The sequence below is a fragment of the Theropithecus gelada genome, chromosome 4 (assembly GCF_003255815.1).
Source record: "Theropithecus gelada isolate Dixy chromosome 4, Tgel_1.0, whole genome shotgun sequence".
In the NCBI taxonomy this organism is placed as follows: Eukaryota; Metazoa; Chordata; class Mammalia; order Primates; family Cercopithecidae; genus Theropithecus; species Theropithecus gelada.
The window spans coordinates 49,975,861-49,997,259 of record NC_037671.1 but is presented as its reverse complement, the minus strand read 5'-3'; the positions used below and the strand labels follow the sequence as shown (position 1 = coordinate 49,997,259).

The window sequence follows — 21,399 nt, the reverse complement described above, 5'->3', positions numbered from 1 at the left end:
CCACCTCGGCCTCCCAAAGTGCTGGGATTACAGGTGTGAGCCACTGCGCCCGGCTCCCTTCTCCCCTTTTTTGTATTGGAACCACTGACAACATAGGAACCGACTGCTGTAAGAGATCCTCCTCCTCCTTGGCCTGACCTGGCTCCACCTACTGAAGGAGCCCCAGATTTGGGAAGGTCGTAGATAGTGGAGAAGACATTGAGTGGCATGGAGAGAGAGAGAGATAGACAGCAAAATGGCTCCAAGCTCTCAAACAGCTCTCTCAGCTGGTCTGCTGAAATCCTCAGTGTTAAAGCCATCCCCTTGTAATGAACCTGTCTCCAAAGGATGTCCTTGTGTTTTAGGAATGTGTTGCCTAAGATAGGTAATACATTAACTCACTGGTAGAATTACTACCACATAAACATAGGCTAATTCATCACATCAGATATCAAATGAACACAGACAAGCAAATTTATTATGCTGGGTTTGGGAAGCAGGACTGACACTACCCAGGCAGGCGCCATGAGGAGGGGAGTTGAATCTCGACTACAGAAGATTGCTACCTAGGGATTGGAGGCCTACAAAGCAGAAGAGGAGAGCACAGATGAGACACCTACTTGCCCTCTAAGCAGAGTTGACAAAACTAATTGCAGGCAGTGGCCTAAAGTTAGTGAGCAAGAAATGAAGGGGGAATTGCAAGAAATTAGGATAAATTTACATAGTACCTAGGCCAGTGATTGTTAACCCAGGTAGCACATTAGAATCACTGGGGAGCTTTAAAAAATGCTTAGGCCCTACCTCCAAGAGTTTCTGATTTAATTTTTCTTGATTAGGGCCTGAAAAATGTTTGTTGTTGTGGTGGTGTTGTTGTTGTTGTTGTTGTTGTTGTTGTTGTTTTGAGACGGTGTCTGGCTCTGGCACCCAGGCTGGAGTACAGTGGCACAATCTCGGGCTCACTGCAACTTCTTCGCCTCCTGAGTTCAAGCAATTCTCCTGCCTCAGCCTCCCGAGTAGCTGGGACTACAGGCATGTGCCATCTGGCTAATTTTTGTGTTTTCAGTAGAGATGGGGTTTCACCATGTTGACCAGGATGGTCTTGAACTCCTGACCTCAGGCAATCCGCCCACCTCAGCCTCCCAAAGTGCTGGGATTATAGGCGTGAGCCACTGTGCCCTGAAGTGGTATATTTTTAAAGCTTCCTAGGTGTTTCTAAGGTACAGCCAGCATCAAAAACCACTGATTCAATCGATAACTACTCATAAAATGCTGGATGTTATTTTGACTTACCAGTCAAATAAAACCACAAAGAGAAGTGGGAGAAATGACTAGGATTTTATAACACTGAAAGGCAGAATTTCTCTATGATGACCTGAATGGATCAATTCTGAAACACATAAGGAAAGGAGCAAAGCTAAATTGGAAGGGATTGAGAGAGTCAGGACTCTCTCCTGAGAACACCACAGCAGACCAAAGTGAAGGAGGAGACTACTTACATCAGGGATGCCTGTTGGAGACAAACATTTACAATGCCAGGACACTTCAGGGAGACTTTAGATGAATGACCCTCAGCCTTGACTGTACATTAGAATCACCTGGGGAGCTTTCAAAATCCCCAAATCCAAGCCACACTCCAGACCAATCAAATGAGAATCTCCAGGGGTGTGACCCAGGCAACCCCATTTTTTGAAGCTTCCCAGTTGATTCTAACGTATAGCCCAAGTTGAGAACCATTGCTTTAGATATTTATTAATGTCATTTGCATTAAACTTTTGCTCTTTTTTTTTTTTAAGCTGAAAGGGGTACAGAGAAACCAGCAGATTCCCAGGTACAGAGACCAAAGACTAAAAACAAGACCAAAGGTTAGGTAAGAGTAAGGCAAACGAGAACAGAAAAAGAGAGGGAAGAAAAAGAAGAGAAGAGCAGGGCTAAAGAAATCTACAGAGAGGGAATGGAAAAGCAAGGAACGAGGATGGGGCAACGCTGCTCTCAGGGCCACAGGGTACCCAGCCCCATCAATTAGCCTCTCTCCGTGCAGATCCCCTAAAGCCCCAGTCCATGACAGGGGATGTGGACCCCAGCAGACATTGGCGTGGGAGCCTCTAGATCACCTCCTCGCTTGTTGTGGGTGTATTCCTTGGGCCAACCCTGAATCTCCTTTTGCTGCCATTTAAAAGTTTTTTTAAAAATTGAGCGGCAGTTTTTCCCTCACTCAAAACAGTTCATGGCCCTCATTCTTTGCATAGCAATACATTGTTTCCAAGTCACAGGAATAGAAGATAAGTTAGAGGCCCTGTTATAGTCCAGCCTGCTGTCCAATGACTGAATCTTCTCTACAGCAACCCTGAGCAGGCCCCAAGCCCACTTAAGCCACTTCAGCAACCATGGCAACTGGCCCCTCTTGAGTAGTTCTTTGTGTAGGATCAGAATTAATTTCCCTGCAGTTTTTACACTTTGGATGTGGGTCAACTGATTGGAGTCATAGAGAACAAGTGAGATATCACGGGAACCTAACACTTATCTCATTTCTTTCATCATTTGCTCTCCTACTATGTGGTTTGAGGTTCACCCTCCAACACCAGCCATCTTGTCACTCTCCTCTAAATTCATGTAACTCCACTTGCATCTCTTTGCATCCCCGTATTCCAGAAAGAATCTGAACTGTTTAAGAGGCACCCAGCACTTCTGGGAAATCCACATTGCGAAGTGTTAAGGTGAGAGTGTTAGCAACATTCCATATGCCAGAAACTCCAAGACTGTTGTTATCTTGTTAAACTTTTCAACGCAAAAATTAATATGAAAGCTTTACCTCTGATATTGTGGAGCTCCTTTTTGCAGAGGTTACTCGACCCTTTAAGGCTTCTCTTATCTGGATATTTAACAAAAGAAGTTAAGCATTAGAAGATCGTAAGAAGATAACACATATGCTTGGACCTGGCTGATATCGTGGCCAGGTACTGTGTTAGCGGCTAGGTTCTGTTGGAGGGATATGGAGGGATCAGTGACCCGGTGGAGTAGTCTTGGAAAAGATGGAAAGATGGGGAGAGACAAGAGAGGTGGAGGTGGCACAGGATACTCACTTTCAGGGCCTTAAATATGGACCCAATGGTTGAGAAATACAGTTTGCCACAAGTTTGAGGATTCCTCAACATAGCTTCTTTTTTTTTCTTGAGACGCAGTCTCGCTCTGTTATCCAGGCTGTAGTGCAGTGGGGCCATCTCGGCTCACTGCAACCTCTGCCTCCCAGGTTCAAGCAATTCTCCTGCCTTAGCTTCCCGAGTAGCTGGGATTACAGTCGTGTGCCACCACGCTTGGCTACTTTTTTTTGTATTTTTAGTAGAGATGGGATTTCACCATGTTACCCAGGATGATCTCAATCTCCTGACCTCATGATCTGCCTGCCTCGGCCTCCTAAAAGTGCTGGGATTACAGGCATGAGCCACCTCACCTGGCCTAGCTTTGGCATTATTTTTATGGAGCACTTATGTAATCACTTCTCACAATTTGTCAATTATTCAAACGACCTTTTCTAGAGGAAGAAAGTACTATACGATTGGATATGGTGGCTCATGCCTGTAATCCCAGCACTTTGGGAGGCCAAGGCAGGGGGATCACTTGAGGTCAGGAGTTCGAGACCAGGCTGGTCAACATAGTGAAACCCCCTCTCTACTAAAAATACAAAAATTAGCCAGGCGCAGTGATGGGCACCTGTAACCCCAGCTACTCAAAAGGCTGAGGCAGGAGAATCGCTTGAACTCAGGAGGTGGAGGTTGCAGCGAGCTGAGATCACGACAGTGCACTCCAGCCTTGGCAACAGAGCGACATCCCATCTCAAAGAAAAAAGTACTATACAACATAGCAACAGCCCATGAAATTCATCTTCCCTGACTAGGTCATCCTGTCCTTTTCTCTAAGTTTTGCCTGCTGAATACAGGCCCTCTTCTTATTTCTGCTATACAAAATATTATTCACCTTCTAAGGCCTTGTAGAAGTTCTGTGTTCACAATTCATATATGCCAAAGCCCTCCAGCTCAGGGTGGCTCCCCCTTTCCCTGCAGATGCCATATTCTTTGTCACACACAGACATCAAACCACCCGCCAGGGATGGAGGACGGTGTGCTCAAGGGCCCACTGGAGTTTGTAAGATACATTGGCACTTCTACTTACATTTCTTTGTCCGCACCCTTTTTCACTCTTAGGTTTCACAATGTACGTAACACTTTTTAAGTTAATAATGAACACATCTAGGGATATGTGCTCACTGTGTTTTACTAATCCTAAAAGTTTGAAGACTACTGGTATATACAACTTTTGGTCAATGAATCATGTATGGTCCTGTGACACTTTTGAGTATTTACCTTTCATATCATAATTGCAAAGGTAAGAGGTTTTGATCTTGATAGAAGTTTCCATGGCTTGGAGTTCTTTGCACATCTCACCTAACACCGGTAAACTAAGTAAAAATGCCGCTGCTGGTACTCTGGCTACAGATACTAGTTGTGGTTTTACAGATAATAGAAACATAATCCTGTGGCATATGACTGGGCAGTACCTTAAGTGCTTTGTGTTTTTACCTACAAAATTGCATTTGTTCTTTGCCATAATCTAATGGAGAAGGCAGAGAAAACATTACTATCTCTGCATCCCAACTGGCTCTGTCGCCAGGCTGGAGTGCAGTGGGGTGATCTTGACTCACTGCAACCTCTACCTCCCGGGTTCAAGAAATTTCCCTGCCTCAGTCTCCTGAGTAGCTCAGACTACAGGCACATGCCACCATGCCTGGCTATGTTTTTGTATTTTTTAGTAGAGATGAGGTTTCGCCACGTTGGCCAGGATGGTCTCTATCTCCTGACCTTTTAACAAACCTTTGATATTAATTTAATAGAATATTACTGGCAGTAGGCTGGATGCAGTAGCTCATTCCTATAATCCCTGCACTTTGGGAGGCCAAGATGAGTGTATCCCTTGAGCTCAGGAGTTCGAGACCAACCTGGGCAACATAGGGAGACCCCATCTCTACAGAAACTTTTAAAAATTAGCTGGGTGTGGTGGCATGTGTCTGTAGTTCCTGCTACTCAAGAGGCTGTGATGAGAGGATCATCTGAGCCCAAGAGGTGGAGGCTGCCGTGAGCCATGATGGTGCCACTGCACTCCAGTCAGAGTAATAGAGTGAAAGTTTGTCTCAAAAAAAAAAAAAAAATTAACATGTCCTTTTCTCTAAGTCTTGCCAGCTGAATACAGGTGCTCTTCTTATTTAGTAAAAAATAAATAAATAAGTAAAAAATAAATAGTAAAACATAAATAAATAAGTAAACAAACAAGAAACTGCAGTGAAGGTGGGGTGCTTGGGGGAAGGAGTGGATTACGTTTTTGTTTGTTTGGGGTTTTTGGTTTGGTTTTGTAAATCCAACCTGGTACTGTTCCTTTTTATTTTTATTTATTTATTTACTTTAATTGACAGAAGGGTTTTGCATTTATATCTGAGAGGGTTGTTTGCTTTACTTTTTCCAGAAGGTAGTATGGTACAATGGAAAGAGGGTGGTTTTAGAAGCCTGAATAAACATTTGAGGGGTTGTTCCTCTGCTTGGTTTTTATTTGTTTTCAATGCTCATCACTTGTCAAGACTCATCTGCATTTGAAGAGTTTCTTTTCTTGACTCCACTGCTGTTCAAGATACAAGTAGGAACTCACACTTCCACCCAACCTTGCAGCTAAGACATGACCATGTGATCTGAACTCAGCCAATCAGACATGACAATGAATAAATGCGGGTGCTGGTGTACCAGACAGGCAGGGTGAGGCGATCTCCCAGGCAGCAGTAGCAGCAACTCTGGCTTAAGTGTTTACTGCCTGACATTGGCCTGGTGAGCTGTGCTATCTGTGCCCAGCAAAGCGGGGAAGAGCAATGGTATCTCTTGTGGAGCATTTCTGTGCTGTGCATTGGTAACTATTCCTGGAGCAGAGCCTCCAAAACTCCAAGCCGAAGAGACCCTCCCAAAGATAATACTGCAGGATTTAATAAGTTCCTTTTCTGCTTCAACTATTCAGAGTGGGTTTCTGTAGTGATCTTGAGCAAGCTGTTCACTCTGAGTCTCAGTTTCCTCATCTGTAAAATTGAAAATATCAATACCTACAATTGTTTTAAGAATCAGCACTAATGTACATAAAACATTCATTCCCATAAGAACTTGCAAGCTGGTCAATATCATTTGCATTGTAAAGAGCAGTGATCCAGGCTTCATACATCTGTACAAATGACTGAAGTGAGAGCTTTTCAATAAATAGCCTTTACAAGCCTTTACATGGCCAAGTACCGATAATACAGAAAAAGCAACAAGAAGAATTTACATTCAGTACCTTTGGATCCAGGATGGTTCCAAACACTAGGATGAAGAAGCCCTGGGAAACAGAGAAGAGGGAAGAAGAGTCATTTACAAAAGAATGATGATGATAAAACACACTCTCAGTTATTACCAATTCCTATTTTGATAAAAAGAAAACAATTTCATGAAATCTCTTAATTTATCATCCTTAGATCACAACACCTAGATTCATTCAATGAATACTGATGAGTGTCTTCCATATGCCAGTCACTGTAGAGGTACCTCAGTAAACCAAAGAGACCAAGGTCCCTACATCATACAGGAATATTTTTAAACTTTCCTTTTAAGTTGGGCAAATTAAAAGTGTTTGCACTTAGCAGGAGCTGGGCCTCTCAACTGAATATAATGATCCAAGAAAGAGTCAGAGGAGGTGTTGGGCAACGAATGCAGGCTTGCCGTCCTTGAAGAATAAGTAGGAGAAGCCTTCCACAGAAAAGAGCAGAAACAGCTGTTGCTCAACTTCCCATAACACCTTCAACCTCCTTCCTCATCCACTACAAAGAATATCATAAAACTTGCAAAGAAAAGTCAAGTGTATACATCCTCAAAAACTTAATGACTTTAAATAGATTGAGTTTCTAAGCACATGACAAGTATTCCCAATATGATGATGTAGAAGGAATTAATTAGCTTTTATATCTTTTATTTTCCATATCAAACAAAAAACCCCATATAAAACCCAAAACAGTCTGTTCCTCTATAGCTATAGTCCATTTGAAGTTTTTACTTCTGTTTCACATACATTGACACAAACCCCCCCTTGAGGAAGGAATGGCAAGTTGTAGTTCCACTTTTCAGTTAAGGAAAAGGAAGCTGAGATTCAGCATTCAAAATGTGATAGACAGGAACATTCATTAGACAACAATTTCTCCTAAATGTGCAGTTACTCCATCCATGGCTCACCTGAAAAGGGAGGTTAGATAATGACATTTTATTTAGGAATACCCATGCTAAGCTGCTCTGACTTCACAAGTGAGTGTGAACTCTTACCTGAACTCTTACCTACCCAGAGGCCTGTTAACAGGCATGGGTTTTATACAGCTGGCACCATAAAGATGTTACAACCTGGTATTCATCGCTGAGAACAATACCAAATCTGCCACTATTTGGTAAAAGCCCAGATGAGAGGTAGAGAACTTTACAGGGACCAGTGTATATCCTTGCAGCTAATCCAGTCCCCCAAACACACTAACATACACCTTCCTATTCAGCCAGTCCAACCCTCAAAAGCTTAATCTCCATGTAGCTTTTATGAGATTGTTCTTCTGTGTAACACTCTGAGCCTACAAGGTAATTATTGAAATCTCTTATTGTATCTGCTACAAAAAAAAATTATTGTTGTCATGTTCCATTATGTTGCAAAGTTATCATGCTTATAAGGCCCCTTCTGACAAATATATTCCAGCCTGATTTTGGTACTAGGAATACATTTCAAGTCAGGATCTCCATTAATTTGGGCCAGGAATTATATTTTTTAAAGATCTGGGAACCACAATGCTAGCATGCTTTTTTCTACAAATATGCTGATGGCTAATATTCTTTGGCTAAAGAACTAAGAGGAATTTCTCTCCTTATAGGATTTTTAATTCCTTGGGGTTGGTCTATCTATATTTGTATCTGCAACATTAAGCATAATGCTTGGCACAAAATAAGTAGTAAATGTGGTGTCTCTTCATTTGAGTGTATGTATGTGTTTAATTTCTGTATTATGCAACCTGCACTTTTATAGTCATGTCACATGACTATAAACATGACTTTAACATGACTTTATAAACATGTATCAGGGAAATACTCCACTAGGATCACTTTTCGTTGGCCCGTGCCACCTTAGATAAAGTTATGCAAAACATCTTTCAGAAGATTTGGATTAAAAGATTGGCCATAAAGTTTGGTATCTGGTTGAGAAGGGAAGAAAGAATATACCTAACAAACAATTCACCAGTAGCAGCTTCTTCGCATTTCTTTTAGTAAGCAAAGCACAGTTTGGACAGGTAACTCTCAAGGTGTTCTCCCAAGTTTTGGTATATGTGCTTTATTTTTTCCCTCCAAAATGGCTATGAGGGAGTCCCAAAAACTCACCCAGCCCACAATCACTCTCAGTAAATACAAGAGTAGGATGCCAACCAGAAGTTATGGATGGACAAGGTGGGTAGTCGAGGCAGCAACTGACACCATAATAAAACCACTCTAGTAAAGGGGATGGGTGAGTTTTAAAACTAGTGCAGATATTGCCCTGGGGCTAGGACCAGGAAATCTTTACAAGAGTCTTCCTCCCACATCCTCTGGGCCTCTCAATATGTTTCAGAATCTCTCCCCTCTGTCTGTGCTCCATCAGCCTCTGCTGCTGCCCCTCATCTCATCCTAAGACTCTACTTCTCCTGCTTTTTACACCCAGTTGGTTGTGTCTCCCATCTCAGTAGATCCATGGCTCCTCTCTCTCCTCCCTCAGAGGATGCCCTGATCCAGTGATATGCTAGTAAATGGCAATAAACTCTCCTTATTTGTAGTGTTTGCCAATCTCTATAGTTAATTACCCCCACCATGGCCTATTTGAATCTTGCCCTGTGACATCGCTGAGCATGGATTTAGAAAGAGATGGGCAGTAGCACATCATTGTACAGATTTTCCACCATGCAGACACAATAGAGGCAAGTAACCTCAAGAGAAAAGGTAGACAAATAATTAGGAAGTGATGAGTTCTGAGGGTATTTGACCTTTACTTTTAACCCCATTTGTTTAATTGCAAGTCTATATATAATTTAATTGTTATTGATGACGGTGTTCACAGCCAACTCAGAACAATCCTGAAAATATAATAGGCAGCTTCTGTGAGTCAATACAGGCCAGCACCAACACAGCACTGCCCAGTGGCCCCCCACTGGCCTCACCAACACTTTGTTCTCAGCTCCTCACTGCCCCGTCTGCACTGGCGTTTAGGTAGGCCCCTCCCTGCTCCTTACTGGGATTCAAGGCAGAAATGAAATTGAAAGCACAAGTGATCCTACAATGACAGGTAAAGGTGCTCAAGATATCAAAATGCAAGTGCTCACAGCCTTGTCCAAAACAAAACTCACAGGGAAGACGGCCCGAAGGGAGACAAGAGAAGGAAAATACTGTGGAGTGAGTCATGAGCTCATGAGGGGTTTATGAAAAATAGGGTTTTTACCCAAGTCTTTTCAATGACTAGTTTTGTAAACATGCATAAAGCAACTGATAACTACCAAAAGCTATACAAATGTAGGATACAATTAATATTTTCTATAAAAGTGCAAAAAAAGTAGAGACTCAAAATATGAAATACCCCTATTGTTATTAACTTTGTTCTTCAAGACATCAAAGTGTTTATTATAAAGTGAAATAATTTATACATAAATTCTGAAAAAGGAAAATGAGAAGACACTTGACTCAAGATATCTATTAGCAATTAGGTGAAGCAGTTACTTGAAAATAGTCTTACTGGCTACTGCATGCATTCAGAAAAAAAGATAATGTTTTAGATATCTTTAGAAAAATAAAAGCTTCCTTTTCAATTAGTTGCTATCTACATATTAACATTCAATATAATAAACTTTGGATCATTCACACACTATAACATAAAAAAATGGAAAAAAAACAAAATTTCAATCAAGAAGGAAATTATTGAATATGCAATGCTATGCAGCCATTAGAGACATATTCATACATAATGAGCTGGTAAAATTCTAGCGCATATTTTTAAGTGCAAAAGCAAGTTACACAATCATATACCTTGTTTTAACCCCTGTGTTATGTGAAAATATATTTGTATGAGCATAGAAAATTTGGCAAAGGATGCACATGAAACTGTGAACATTGCTTAATTCATCTAAGTGTGATAAGAGAAGAAAGGAGAAATGATCTTCGATACTTTTTCTGTATAGCTTGCCATGTTAAAATAAGATGGTTTCCAATGGTAGCTAAAAATTCTAAGTGGAAGGAAATGTAATAAATGTGCAAACTTTAATACCTCCAGTTATATACCTAAATTTTGGGGAGGGTGTTATTGCTTAATTTTTAAACCATAACAACTTAGCCTATTACTAGGTTGTCTATGATCTTTAGATCATTTTAGTACTTGATCCTTTCCCATTCAGCATTTAATTTCATTTTCCAAACACTCCTATAAAGTGGACAGTATTGCACTCATTTTATATGTGAGGAAAATATGGCTCGAAAAAGTTGAGTAAATATCCCAAGATCATGTTATACATTATTAGTAAATGAAAGAGTCAGGATCCAAATCCAGGTATCTCTGGAACAAAAGTTTATTTCGCCACGCCATATGCTATTCCGAATCCACTGGCTTTTACATAGAAATCTAATGCCACAAGCTCCTAATCACAGAACATCTTCATGAATTCTCTCACTTTGGACTTGGTCAGAAGCATCTGGACTTACCTGGAATGCATTGAGCAGGGAGAAGATAATGTGGAAGGCCAGGGATCTGTCATTGATGACGGTGGCTACTCCAAATCCCCAGGTCAGTCCCAGAAGTGGTGTGAGGATGGCAATGTTCTTGCTGATTCTCACAATGGCTCTCACTTCCTGGAACATGGAATTGCTGATGGCAGGTCGCTGGGTCTTGACAATCACCAGTGTGACTGTGATCAGGTTTACTACCACGATGGCCAAAGCTGGGACCACGAAGGCCAGGAGGGCTCTGGTCATATCCCAGTTGAGCCAGCAGGCCTCAGGTCGTAGGTAGCCTTTGCCAGGTTCAGTGGCAGCAACCGTGATGGCAGCAATGACCAAAGGGCATCCATAGCCCACTGAAAACAGAGATGCCACCAGGATCGACTTGGGCAAGGTATGGAAAACAATCACGATTCCATAGAGGATAAGGAGTGCCTTGGCAAACATCCAGAAAAATACAGAAAGGTAAAAGAGATGAACAAAAAATGTGGCTGCCACACATCCGTTGTGGTGTGTTATTGGACCACTAAGAAAGGAAGCTACAATGAACCACACATCAGCCATCAGCAAAGTGGCTGCAATGTTAACAATGCACACATGGCGTAAATAGGTGATCTCTGTCTTTGTCACTTGGCTCCAGACTAGGACCTCAATGGACAAGCAAAGGATCAGGCTGCAAATAGAAATGCCCAGGCCTATATATGTGATGTAAGTCAGGATCAGACTCTCTAAGATGTGAGGTGACATAAGAATTGAGAAAGAGGTAAACAACTTGCTTGGCCTACATTTGCAAACAGCTTGCTGGGAGTTTTCTTGAATCATTTTGCAGGCCTGCTGGTCCCATCTGTTCTCCACAGAGTGCCAGCCAACACACTGTGTCCTCCTCTCCTCTGACTTGCTGATCTTTTCAAAAATTAGTGAGATTCTTTTAAGTTCCTTGGGCAAAATGACAGACAGGACAAGCCCATTTATAGTAACATTTTCCAAAAGACTGGCTTCCAAAATAGCCCCAATAGTTGGAAATGCAATGCTGATGACCTGAGAAGGGGAAGGCACCTTCCAAAGTTCATCTCTGCTGATCAACACTCTCCCAGTGACTTCATTGCTGGTATCATTAACTCTCATCGAAAAAGTGAAATTTTTTCCAATGTTATCTCCAGATATGGTGGTGCCCATAGTATGAATGAAGACATCTGGTATGTCAACGGGATATTTATCTATGAACAGCCTTCTTGCAAAGGAGTTGACTGAGTGTAGTAGGATATAGCTGCTGTTTCTGTCAGGAATGAAAGTCCAATTGAAGATGCTTTTGCTATTAAGAATGTGGTTGGCTATGGTGCTGTAACTCTGACAATAAAGAACCAGTGTTAGTACTGAGCCACTCTCTGAAACTGCCAGTGCATTCAACACTCACTTTTATAAAGCGTGCTCCTCCAACCAGCAACCTAAGCATACTCTGGGAACTTCTTGGCAATATAGAATCTCAGATCCCACCCCAGATTTAATGAATCAGAATCTGCATCTTAATAAGATCCCCAGGTGACTTGCATGTACACTGAAGTTTGACTTAGATGATAGAGCCACAAAGGAATTGCCTCACCATGCCCTCCTCCATTTATGCAATGGCCTCCTGCGAGCCAGGCCACTGGGCAGCTTTCCACATGCTCCTGTCCATCATTCCCTCCACATCACACCTAGGCAAAACTAGCAACTTGCTTACCCTGTTCAGAGAACCCATCACGTGTTTAACCTCTGTTGCATCCCAAATGTGTTGCAGAGCCCTATACAAGAACGTAATAAATTGGAAATTCACCCTGGAGTCTTAATCTACTTTTTATTATCTTTGCTTTGAAGATCAAAACTAAGCAAAATGGACCCAGTTCTATTTCATGTTTCTGCAATGGATAGGTATGGCTGTGTTTGGTTTTTTTTTGTTTTTTTTTTTTTGATTTTTTTTTCATTCAATTATTTTCCATTTTAGCAACCTATCCTAACTCATAAATGAAAATAAGAAAAGTCTTTCTCTCTCCAAAACAGAATGTTTCTTAAATGTATTCAGTAGCCAAAAGATACATTGGTAAATCATACTCCAAAGTTCACTACAGTACCAAGTAAGTGCTCTCTATAAATATTTGTTGATTAAATATGTTTACTTTTACCATTCATTTATTCATCCTTTCTTTAATGAATATTTACTGAACACTTGCTTTGCTAGACATTAGAAATACTGATGTGAAAGAATGGTTCCTAGTCCCTAAGAAGCTCACATAATACTCGAACTAACCTGCATTCCTTTCCCACTGAGATAATGTTCTTCCAAGTATTCAGGGACACTCACCCGCATCTTTTCCTCATCAACACCTGTCCATAATGCTGTTGATATGTTGTGTAAGAGCTGCACAATTATGGCAATGTTTCCTGGTATCCGGGGTGACTGCTGAATGCCTCTAATTACACAAGACAAATCTGTGGGACACTTTTGTAGCAACATATCTGATATGGTCTCAGACTTTCCAGTATATACACTTATTTTTATATTGTCTTCAAATGGCTGAACCAACTGTGAATCCTCCTACGATATGGCAAAAAGAAAGAAATTTTTATAATTTTTATTTTTGTGTTAAACGTAAAAGTACCTTTACTAAAACTTAGGACAGCCTAACATAATGTTTTTCTGTTTTACACTTTCAGAGTCACATCTGCTGTCAAATAACTTGACCAATACCGAGTTGCATGAACCAGCAAATAAAAGTCCCTACTTCCCATCTACCTATTCTTTAATCCCCCTCTCCCCAAATAACAACTGTTATCTTCAGCATATCACTTCAGACAACCTGTATATATAGAAATTTCTAGTACCATTTAAGCTTATTTGTAATATTTATGAAGGGCAAATCATGAGTGATGAGTCTATCTTAAAAATAGAAATTTGAAACTCAATTTGGATGAATCAACTGGAACACCAAGACTGAAAATAGCAATAGAAAGTATCTCCCATAGATTCAGACTCTGGTTCCCATATTTTAAGGCAGGGGTGGCAAACTATGGACCCAGACCAGCTGCCTGGTTTTTGCAAATAAGGTTTTACTGGAATGCAACCTGCCCGTTAATTTAAACACTATCCACAGCTGATTTCATGCTACAATGGTAGAGTCGAGTAGGCACGACAGAGACCATGTGACCCACAAAGCCTGAAATATTTCTGTCTGTCACTTTACAGAAGTTTACTAACCCTTGCTTTAGAGGACCCCCTTCTGGCCCTCCTGCAGCCTGCCCCTTCACATGGCCAGGAGTCCATGAGCACAAACTTTCACATACTCCAAGTTTAGAAGGCTATTTTTGCATAGAAAATGAGACTAGTGGATGCTTATCTATTCACCCATCCCTACACGCTGCCCTGCCACATGCTCGTCCTCTCTCTTACTGAGGGCAATGTCCACTGCCAAGGGGAGCCTCCACTGTGCTCATACAGTGCACATCAGAATCCATATTGCAAAGAAAAGATATTACCTCAAAGATGTTGACGGCATTAAGAGTCCGACAGGTGTCAGTGATCTTGTGCCATGTCTTTTTCCTGCATGAAAACCCCATATTTCCCTGAGTGTCTGGAGGGCAAGGTTGAGTACACTGGGAGTTGTCTGTACAGACACCATTGCATACACCTGGGAAAATGAAAGGAGACCGTATCAGATGGGAAGGTCTGGGCTCTGGGCCCATTGGGCCAGTCACCAAGGTGTCACTGCCAATGACAGCACATAAATACTGAAGACATCAGTGTCTTCTCTTCCTAAAGTGGAGGAAGACTGAAATGGATCAGTGGTCATCATCTATTTTAGCAACAAAATGTTATTGTTTCCAACAAAATCTTATCCTGAACTGCAGTGTATAAAATAGATAAAAGTGGAACATGGCCAGGTACAGTGGCTCACACCTGTAATCCCAGCACTTTGGGAGGCCAAAGTGGGCAGATCACAAGGTCAGGAGTTTGAGACGAGCCTGGCCACATGGTGAAACTCCATCTCTACTAAAAATACAAAATATTAGCTGGGCATAGTGGCGTGTGCCTGTAATCCCAGCTACTCGGGAGGCTAAGGCAGGAGAACTACTTGAATCCAGGACGCAGAAGTTGCAATGAGCTAAGATCGTGCCACTGCACTCCAGCCTGGGAGACAGAGTGAGACTGTCTAAAAAAACAACAACCAAAAAAATCTGGAACTGTCGCAGGTGAAGTGAGAGGGACAAACCCACAGTGCAGTCCACTAGGTCACTCTCACACCCTCACAGGAACCCCTGAATACTTCCTCAGACCCCTGAAGCTCCCCAGATCAGCTCTAGTTGGAATCCACTGCTTCCAATGTTTTCTAAGAAGTCTCTCAGCTCAGGAACTCTATAATATGTTATATCATCAATGACTTCTCACAGATCTATTCTAGCCACTGGACCAGTTTGAATGGGCTCAATCCAAAGGATCTATGGCAAAGAATTCTCAGACAAGGGTGGAGCAGAGGGTACTGGGAGGAGAGAGGAACAGGGTGGGGTGAAATGTACAATTTACTACCTGGTACTATGCTCACTGCCTGGGTGGGATCATTCGTACACCACACCCCAGTGACACGCAATTCTCCAGTGTAACAAACCTGCACGTGTACCCCCTAACGTAAAGTCAAAAAGAAAAAAAAGGCAAAGGTACAATTTAATATGAAGGAAATAATCAGAGTCCAAATGCAAGTCATCAAGGATTCCATCTGCCATGCCACAGGACAGAGGGCTGAGAATGGCCCTCTATTACAATAGATGGACAGCAAAACTTCCATGTGATAAGTAACTGCTGCCAACATACCGTATGGCCTGGCAGGCACCTTCTCCTTGCTTTTGCTGGCAGCCTAGAAAGGGAAAATCAAAATTTGCATCAAAATCAATTGTTGATATGCCAGCCCAACAGCTCACGTTAGTCACAAACAACCACAGTTAAATTAACTATGATACCAGCATGGCCCACCCAAAGCTGAGTCCATGAATTACGGCTCCTCCATGACCCCATTTTCCCTTCAGCCTGGACCACTTTCTCTCCCACTGCTACCCAGTAGGAGCACTCCTCTCTCTCCAGTAAGAAGAGTCTATGTTCTATCCAGGAAACATGTTATGAGCAGAAGTGGATTGAGCAAGAAATTGACGAAGGTTAAGCCTCAGAGAGCCTTGCTCATATGGGACCTTTTGAAGCCCTGGGAAAGGATCTAGCAATGAGCAGATCATCTCATGTGTTCATGTGATCATATGTTTTATTAAATTATCAAAAGCAAAATGTTTTAACCACCTACCATCTGTTAAGACCATCATTTTGTGCCATTTCAGTTCTGCCTCCTTCATACTCTCTCTCATTTTGGGTATCACTAGAGAAGCCATATCTATTCATGGATTCTGGACAAGTTAAGCTGGGATACGTTTAGTTTGAATTTAGTAGGATATAGTTATGTAGTTTTCAGTCACTTCTGCATTACAATGAGAACATCAACACTTAAGTGATATCAATGCCAAGAACATTTACAATTATTCACAGAACAAGAAAATTCTAAGTTCCCTGATACCTTGCAGCTCACATATGAAATAAATTGGATAGAATTTTCCCAAATTTGATAACAGTCCAACATGCTTACATGCCATTACTAATAATAAATTAGAAACTGAAAGATACTTTTCTAAACTAGGAATAATGAGAAACAAATTTGATCAATAATGCTGGAGGAAAGACTGAATAATATTCCTATTCTCTCTATAGAAAAAAACAATAAGATCATGCAAGTATGCAGTCAAAAATGTAGGAACTAAAAGGTGGGCATTTCATTAATAAAAAATATTGTTTTATTACTGAATAATGCTAAATAATACTATCCAGCATTTCTAAATTTGAAATTTGTTGTGATTCCTGTTCTCATTCTAAATAAATTTTCACTTTTCCCTTAGTTTTGTATGTGTAATATTGCATTCTTTTTCCTTAGGAGAACTCCCCCAAAACCTAGCTCCCGCACACCATGAGCATCTCCATCAGTCCTAATTAGAACCCCCTCTTTGTCCCATCCATTGAGACCATATCTGACCCTTCACTAAGAAAGTGTCACATAGTGGTCAAGGGATGTACTCTGGGAGTAGACAACCTGGGTTCAAATCTCAACACCAACATCTGAGACCTTGGGAAACTTTATCCCTCTGAGCCTCAGTTTCCTCTTCCATAAAGTAGAGTAGGAACTATAGTACTATAATTGTATGATACTTGCCCTAGAGCATGTTTATGAGGAATAAATGTGCTCATCTATGAAAAGCACTAGGAATGGGCTCTAAGAATACTCTAAGTCTATTTAAGGATTTACTACTGTTATTACTCTGCACATAAACTTACGAATGTCAAACGTCAATTACATACAAAGCTCACGTTTCCCCCTTCCAAGAGATCTTTCCTGATCCAGTTCTGTACATGATACATCTTTTCCTCTGGTTCCTACAGGGATCATCATCCATACAGCCATACACACATTCAATGCTTGGCATATTCTCACCTGACCTGCTATTTTGCTATCTAATCTTTTTTATAGAAGCATATTAACTCCTCAATTAAATCGCAAGTTCCTTAAGAACATGTACTGTGTATTGTGCTTCAGTATATTCCTCCAAGTAGCTAGTTCAGTGTCTTGTACATATGTGTGCATGCATATATACATTTTAGTATGCATATATATACACTGACATATATGTACATGTGTGTATGTGTGTGTGAGGAGAAAGAGAAAGACTCAGTTTTCTTGCTTCTGCACCAGAATAGCGTTTCCTAGTGGCTGAGAAGAGCCTTGACCCAATTACTGCAACTTGGGCTCCAAGTTCTAATCCATTGAGGAAGAAATTGGAAATTCGATGACACAGCTCTGTGACTAACTCTTGCGGTTCATGCCAACTCATGGGGTTCTTCTTCACAACCTTACTTCTCTCTATGTTATCAACAAACAAAGCTGAATATTCCCTGTTTTCTCTACTGAATAAGAACTTGTGGGGTATCTGAATTGAGCTTCTGGGATCTCTCCGAAGTCAAGAAAGTATCACTGAGGATTCATATCTGTGAAATCACTGACAGAAGATGACTTTTCATTTTCTAGTCCAGAGAATCAAGCCTTATTTTATAAGTGGAAGAATTAAAATTCTTGCACCAAACAAGAATGCTAAAATAACATCTTCAGAATTTTGGAAGACTTTATAGATCATCCAATCCAGCCCTCTTATTTTACAGTTAAGGAAAATGAGGCTTGATATTGTGGTGATTTGTACAAGTCCATGCAGGAGATGCCCCTTACAGCTAGGATGAGAACTTAGATCTCCTGATCCTACAATATTGTTTTTTCGAAACAGCCAGCCTGTGTCCAAGGGCAACAGGCAGAGGGGATGAGTGGAAGGAAATACAGGCATCTCAAGATACTCAACACCATCTTGATAGGACCACGGTGTTCAATGCACTGTGATAAATGCAGTTATAGGTCAACAACTCTGGATGATATTTGGTCCATTAAATAAACTCTAGTGAAGTCACATTATATTTATCATGTATATGGGCAGAAAACCATGATATTCTGTTTACTTGTAGTTCTGAAAACTCTGCCTTCTTAAGGGAAGGATCTGATTAATTTCTTCCCATCCAATTTGCAAAGCACATCACATACTCCTCTGGTTATTTCATTTCTAGTGTAGCATCCAGTATAGATTACTTTAGCTTGGGATACCAACCGTCCCTAACCTAATACTGTGAAAAAAAGAGGCTTGCAAACCGGCAACCTGCTGAACCTGCTGAGCTGCCTGGGTGCATAGGCAGGTCAGGAGCCAGCAGTATTAGCAGCTCAGCACCCAGTAGCTTGTCTAATGAGAAGAGAAGGATAGAATGTTCCCAGTAAGGTAAATCCCAATGATCAAGAGAAACAAAGCCAACCTCCCATGCTCTACCTACTGTCCACATTCTGTCTTGTAGAAAAGTGTGAATGCAGAAATGGAATGAAAGGAGGAATTAGTAACAAACTGGAGGGTTGACAGCCTTCAGGAAATGGTCTTTCCAAGAGTCTCTAACTTCTCCCAGAAACCAGGTACCTGTTTAGTATTAGTGGGGAAGGGGAGCCATGCAGAAGATTCCCATGCAAAGACAAACTAACTTGAGGGTAAAGTAAATATCATTTGAAAAACTCTTGGAAGGAACTTCCAAAGTCATTTTTTCCTAAAAAGGCTCTTGTTGGGAAGACATACATTAAAATGGAAAGATCAAGAAGCCGAGAATCTGAAAACAGGGGTTCTGGCCTTGGCCCTGTAACTGAGTAAGTATGTACTTCAAGCAAATCACATCTCACACCATGGGTCTCCCTCCCCTCAACTGCAAAATAAGGGCGTGGAGTTTCACCAGTTGATCTCAAAGCTCCCTTCCAGAACTTGTGGTCAAATAATAGTACTCTCTTCAGAAGATGCTCAAATGTTTTCATGTATCCTCTCTCAAGTGCTCCTCCACAGCTTATTTTCAATGAGTAACTAACAGGGAAATTAAAATTACTTATGGTGTCAGGAAAAATATTTCAGAAAGAGCCATAGGGCCCCCTGTGCTACAAAATTTAAAATAGTCCATTGCCAGAAACTCTGTCCCAGTGAGACCTCGCTTAACCACTGCCTGAGTTGCTCCTTCCAGCTCCTTCTAGCTCCTTCTAGCTCCTCATTGCTCCTTCTAACCCATTCATGGTTATGGTTTTTTATGGGAGTTTCTTCAGGTTTCTTATGGGAGATGTTTCTTATGGGAGTTTCTTCAGGTTTCTATTAGGTTTCTTATGGGAGATGCTGTTGCCATTTTGGATGGGACAATGCTTCATTATGCCAGGCCATTCCTAGGCCCTATCTCTTTAGAGGCCCTACCTCTAAATGCCACTAATACTTCCTGGTCATTGTGGCAACCCTTACGACCCCCACATTTTCAAGTGCCCCCAGGAAATGGTACCACCCTGGTTATGAACAACTGAAACATTCACTATCAGAAGATATAGAACAAAGTATTTATTACTCTTAAATCACTTGAGCCTCATTGCATCTCAGGAACTCATGGGAAAAGGCTGAGAGACAAACAATGTGTAGCTAATGGCTAAAGTGGGTTTTGGTTAGCTGTAGTTGTAATTACTACTGGCTGGGCCAGTCACTCTATCACCATCTTTTCCCTATACTTCAGCTCTCTGGTAACTGAGAGCTGGTAGCGGATGGATTTTTTTGTCCATTTGCTTTCCCCACCAGCTCATCCTCCACTCCTTCCCCTTTTCTTACCTGGTACAACGTCCTACATGACTCTGTGGGCAAAAGAAACACCAAGCAGTACAGCAAAAGTGTATGAGTCATTGTCTTCCACACAGCTGACTTTCTTGTTTCTACAAGAATAAATAAAAAGGCAAAATGTCTCCAATTTGAAGCTTTCATAGGCTCCATGCCACTGCAGACCCAATCAGTTCACCTATGAGACTGGGCAGTCTTCCTCTTCCATGCTGCCTACTCAGAACTTTCTGCTCCAGAGGCAGTGTCCTGTGACCTCCCATTAACTTCGTTCTCTAGGAGGCTGCAGTGAGAGCACAGGCAGCATTGGGAGACAGAGGCAATTGCTGAGATATCCCCCACCCTCTACGGTTAGCTTGCACGTCACTCCTAACATGAGAACCCCTCCAAAGGAAGCTACTGCCTGCCAGATTTCACCTTGCCCACATGGATATAATAAATAACAGCCTGTATTCAGGGAGCAGGAATGATGCTTCAGTCTCTGGGTTAGGCAGGGCTGAGAAGTCTGTGAATGGCTACAGTAGAAGATGAGCTGGGGTTCCTATGGGCAAACTCAGCCTAGAAATATCTTTTGAAGGGGCTTGGCCTATTATTCCTCACTCCCACCTAACTGGAGCCGTATGTTCATAGGTAACTGGTGATTTCTTCAAAACCGATCTTCAGCATGGTCTGTTATTGTTATTTCTACCAGGACTGATATCAAAACTAAACTGATTCCTCGACACCTAAAACAGTGCTTGACACATGGTTGGCACAGAGTATATTCAGTAAAGAAAGAGGAAGGTAGGGAGGAGGGATGGAGGGGAGGTGGGTGGGAAGTGCTCATAATTTGCATCAGAGTCTGTGCTCTACAGAGGACTTACCTAAGCTAAGAAATTTAGTATTATACTTTAATAATGTTAATATATTTTATCTTGAGTTGAGATCATCCTTGAAAGTGATTTGCTGTTTCTTCATTTTTAGTTAAAAGGATTCAGAAGACTTGAATGTAATCAACAAAGGCCAGAAGCAATCACAATGGTTTATATTTGCTATTTGACCATTTTTAGCCAAGAAGAACTCTAGCCCAATCATGCATAATTCCATAGGAAACAATGTCATTATTTGAAAGACTAGGCAAAATTCATTTTCCAATCATGTTTCCTCCATCGAAATACTTATCTAGCTAAAATTCCACTGAAATTCAGTGATTATTTAAAATATTTTGTATTGCCTATCTCAGCCTGGTATTAATACAGCTGTCCAAACATTTGTAGTTCTTACTCAAAGAGGCTACTTTGTT

General features: G+C 41.4%; 1 protein-coding gene across 1 annotated transcript; it reads right to left on the bottom strand.

Moving 5' to 3' along the window:
• Positions 1–2,022: 2,022 nt before the first annotated feature.
• Positions 2,023–20,186, bottom strand: ADGRF2 (adhesion G protein-coupled receptor F2). The gene is made up of 8 exons (XM_025382336.1): positions 20,115–20,186; positions 15,634–15,676; positions 14,304–14,455; positions 13,132–13,365; positions 10,779–12,140; positions 6,337–6,378; positions 2,789–2,848; positions 2,023–2,142 (listed from the first exon to the last, which is right to left on the bottom strand). Exons 1-8 carry the CDS (start codon positions 20,184–20,186, stop codon positions 2,023–2,025), a joined length of 2,085 nt encoding a protein of 694 aa, XP_025238121.1.
• Positions 20,187–21,399: the final 1,213 nt, after the last annotated feature.

Coding starts and splice junctions, on each gene's coding strand:
- ADGRF2 (XM_025382336.1), bottom strand. CDS start 20,186: ATGACTCATACACTTTTGCTGTACTGCTTGGTGTTTCTTTTGCCCACA. Junction 13,366..14,303: donor ATGCCGTCAACATCTTTGAG/GTAATATCTTTT, acceptor GCCATATCGTAG/GAGGATTCACAGTTGGTTCA. Junction 12,141..13,131: donor TTGATGAGGAAAAGATGCGG/GTGAGTGTCCCT, acceptor CTTTATTGTCAG/AGTTACAGCACCATAGCCAA.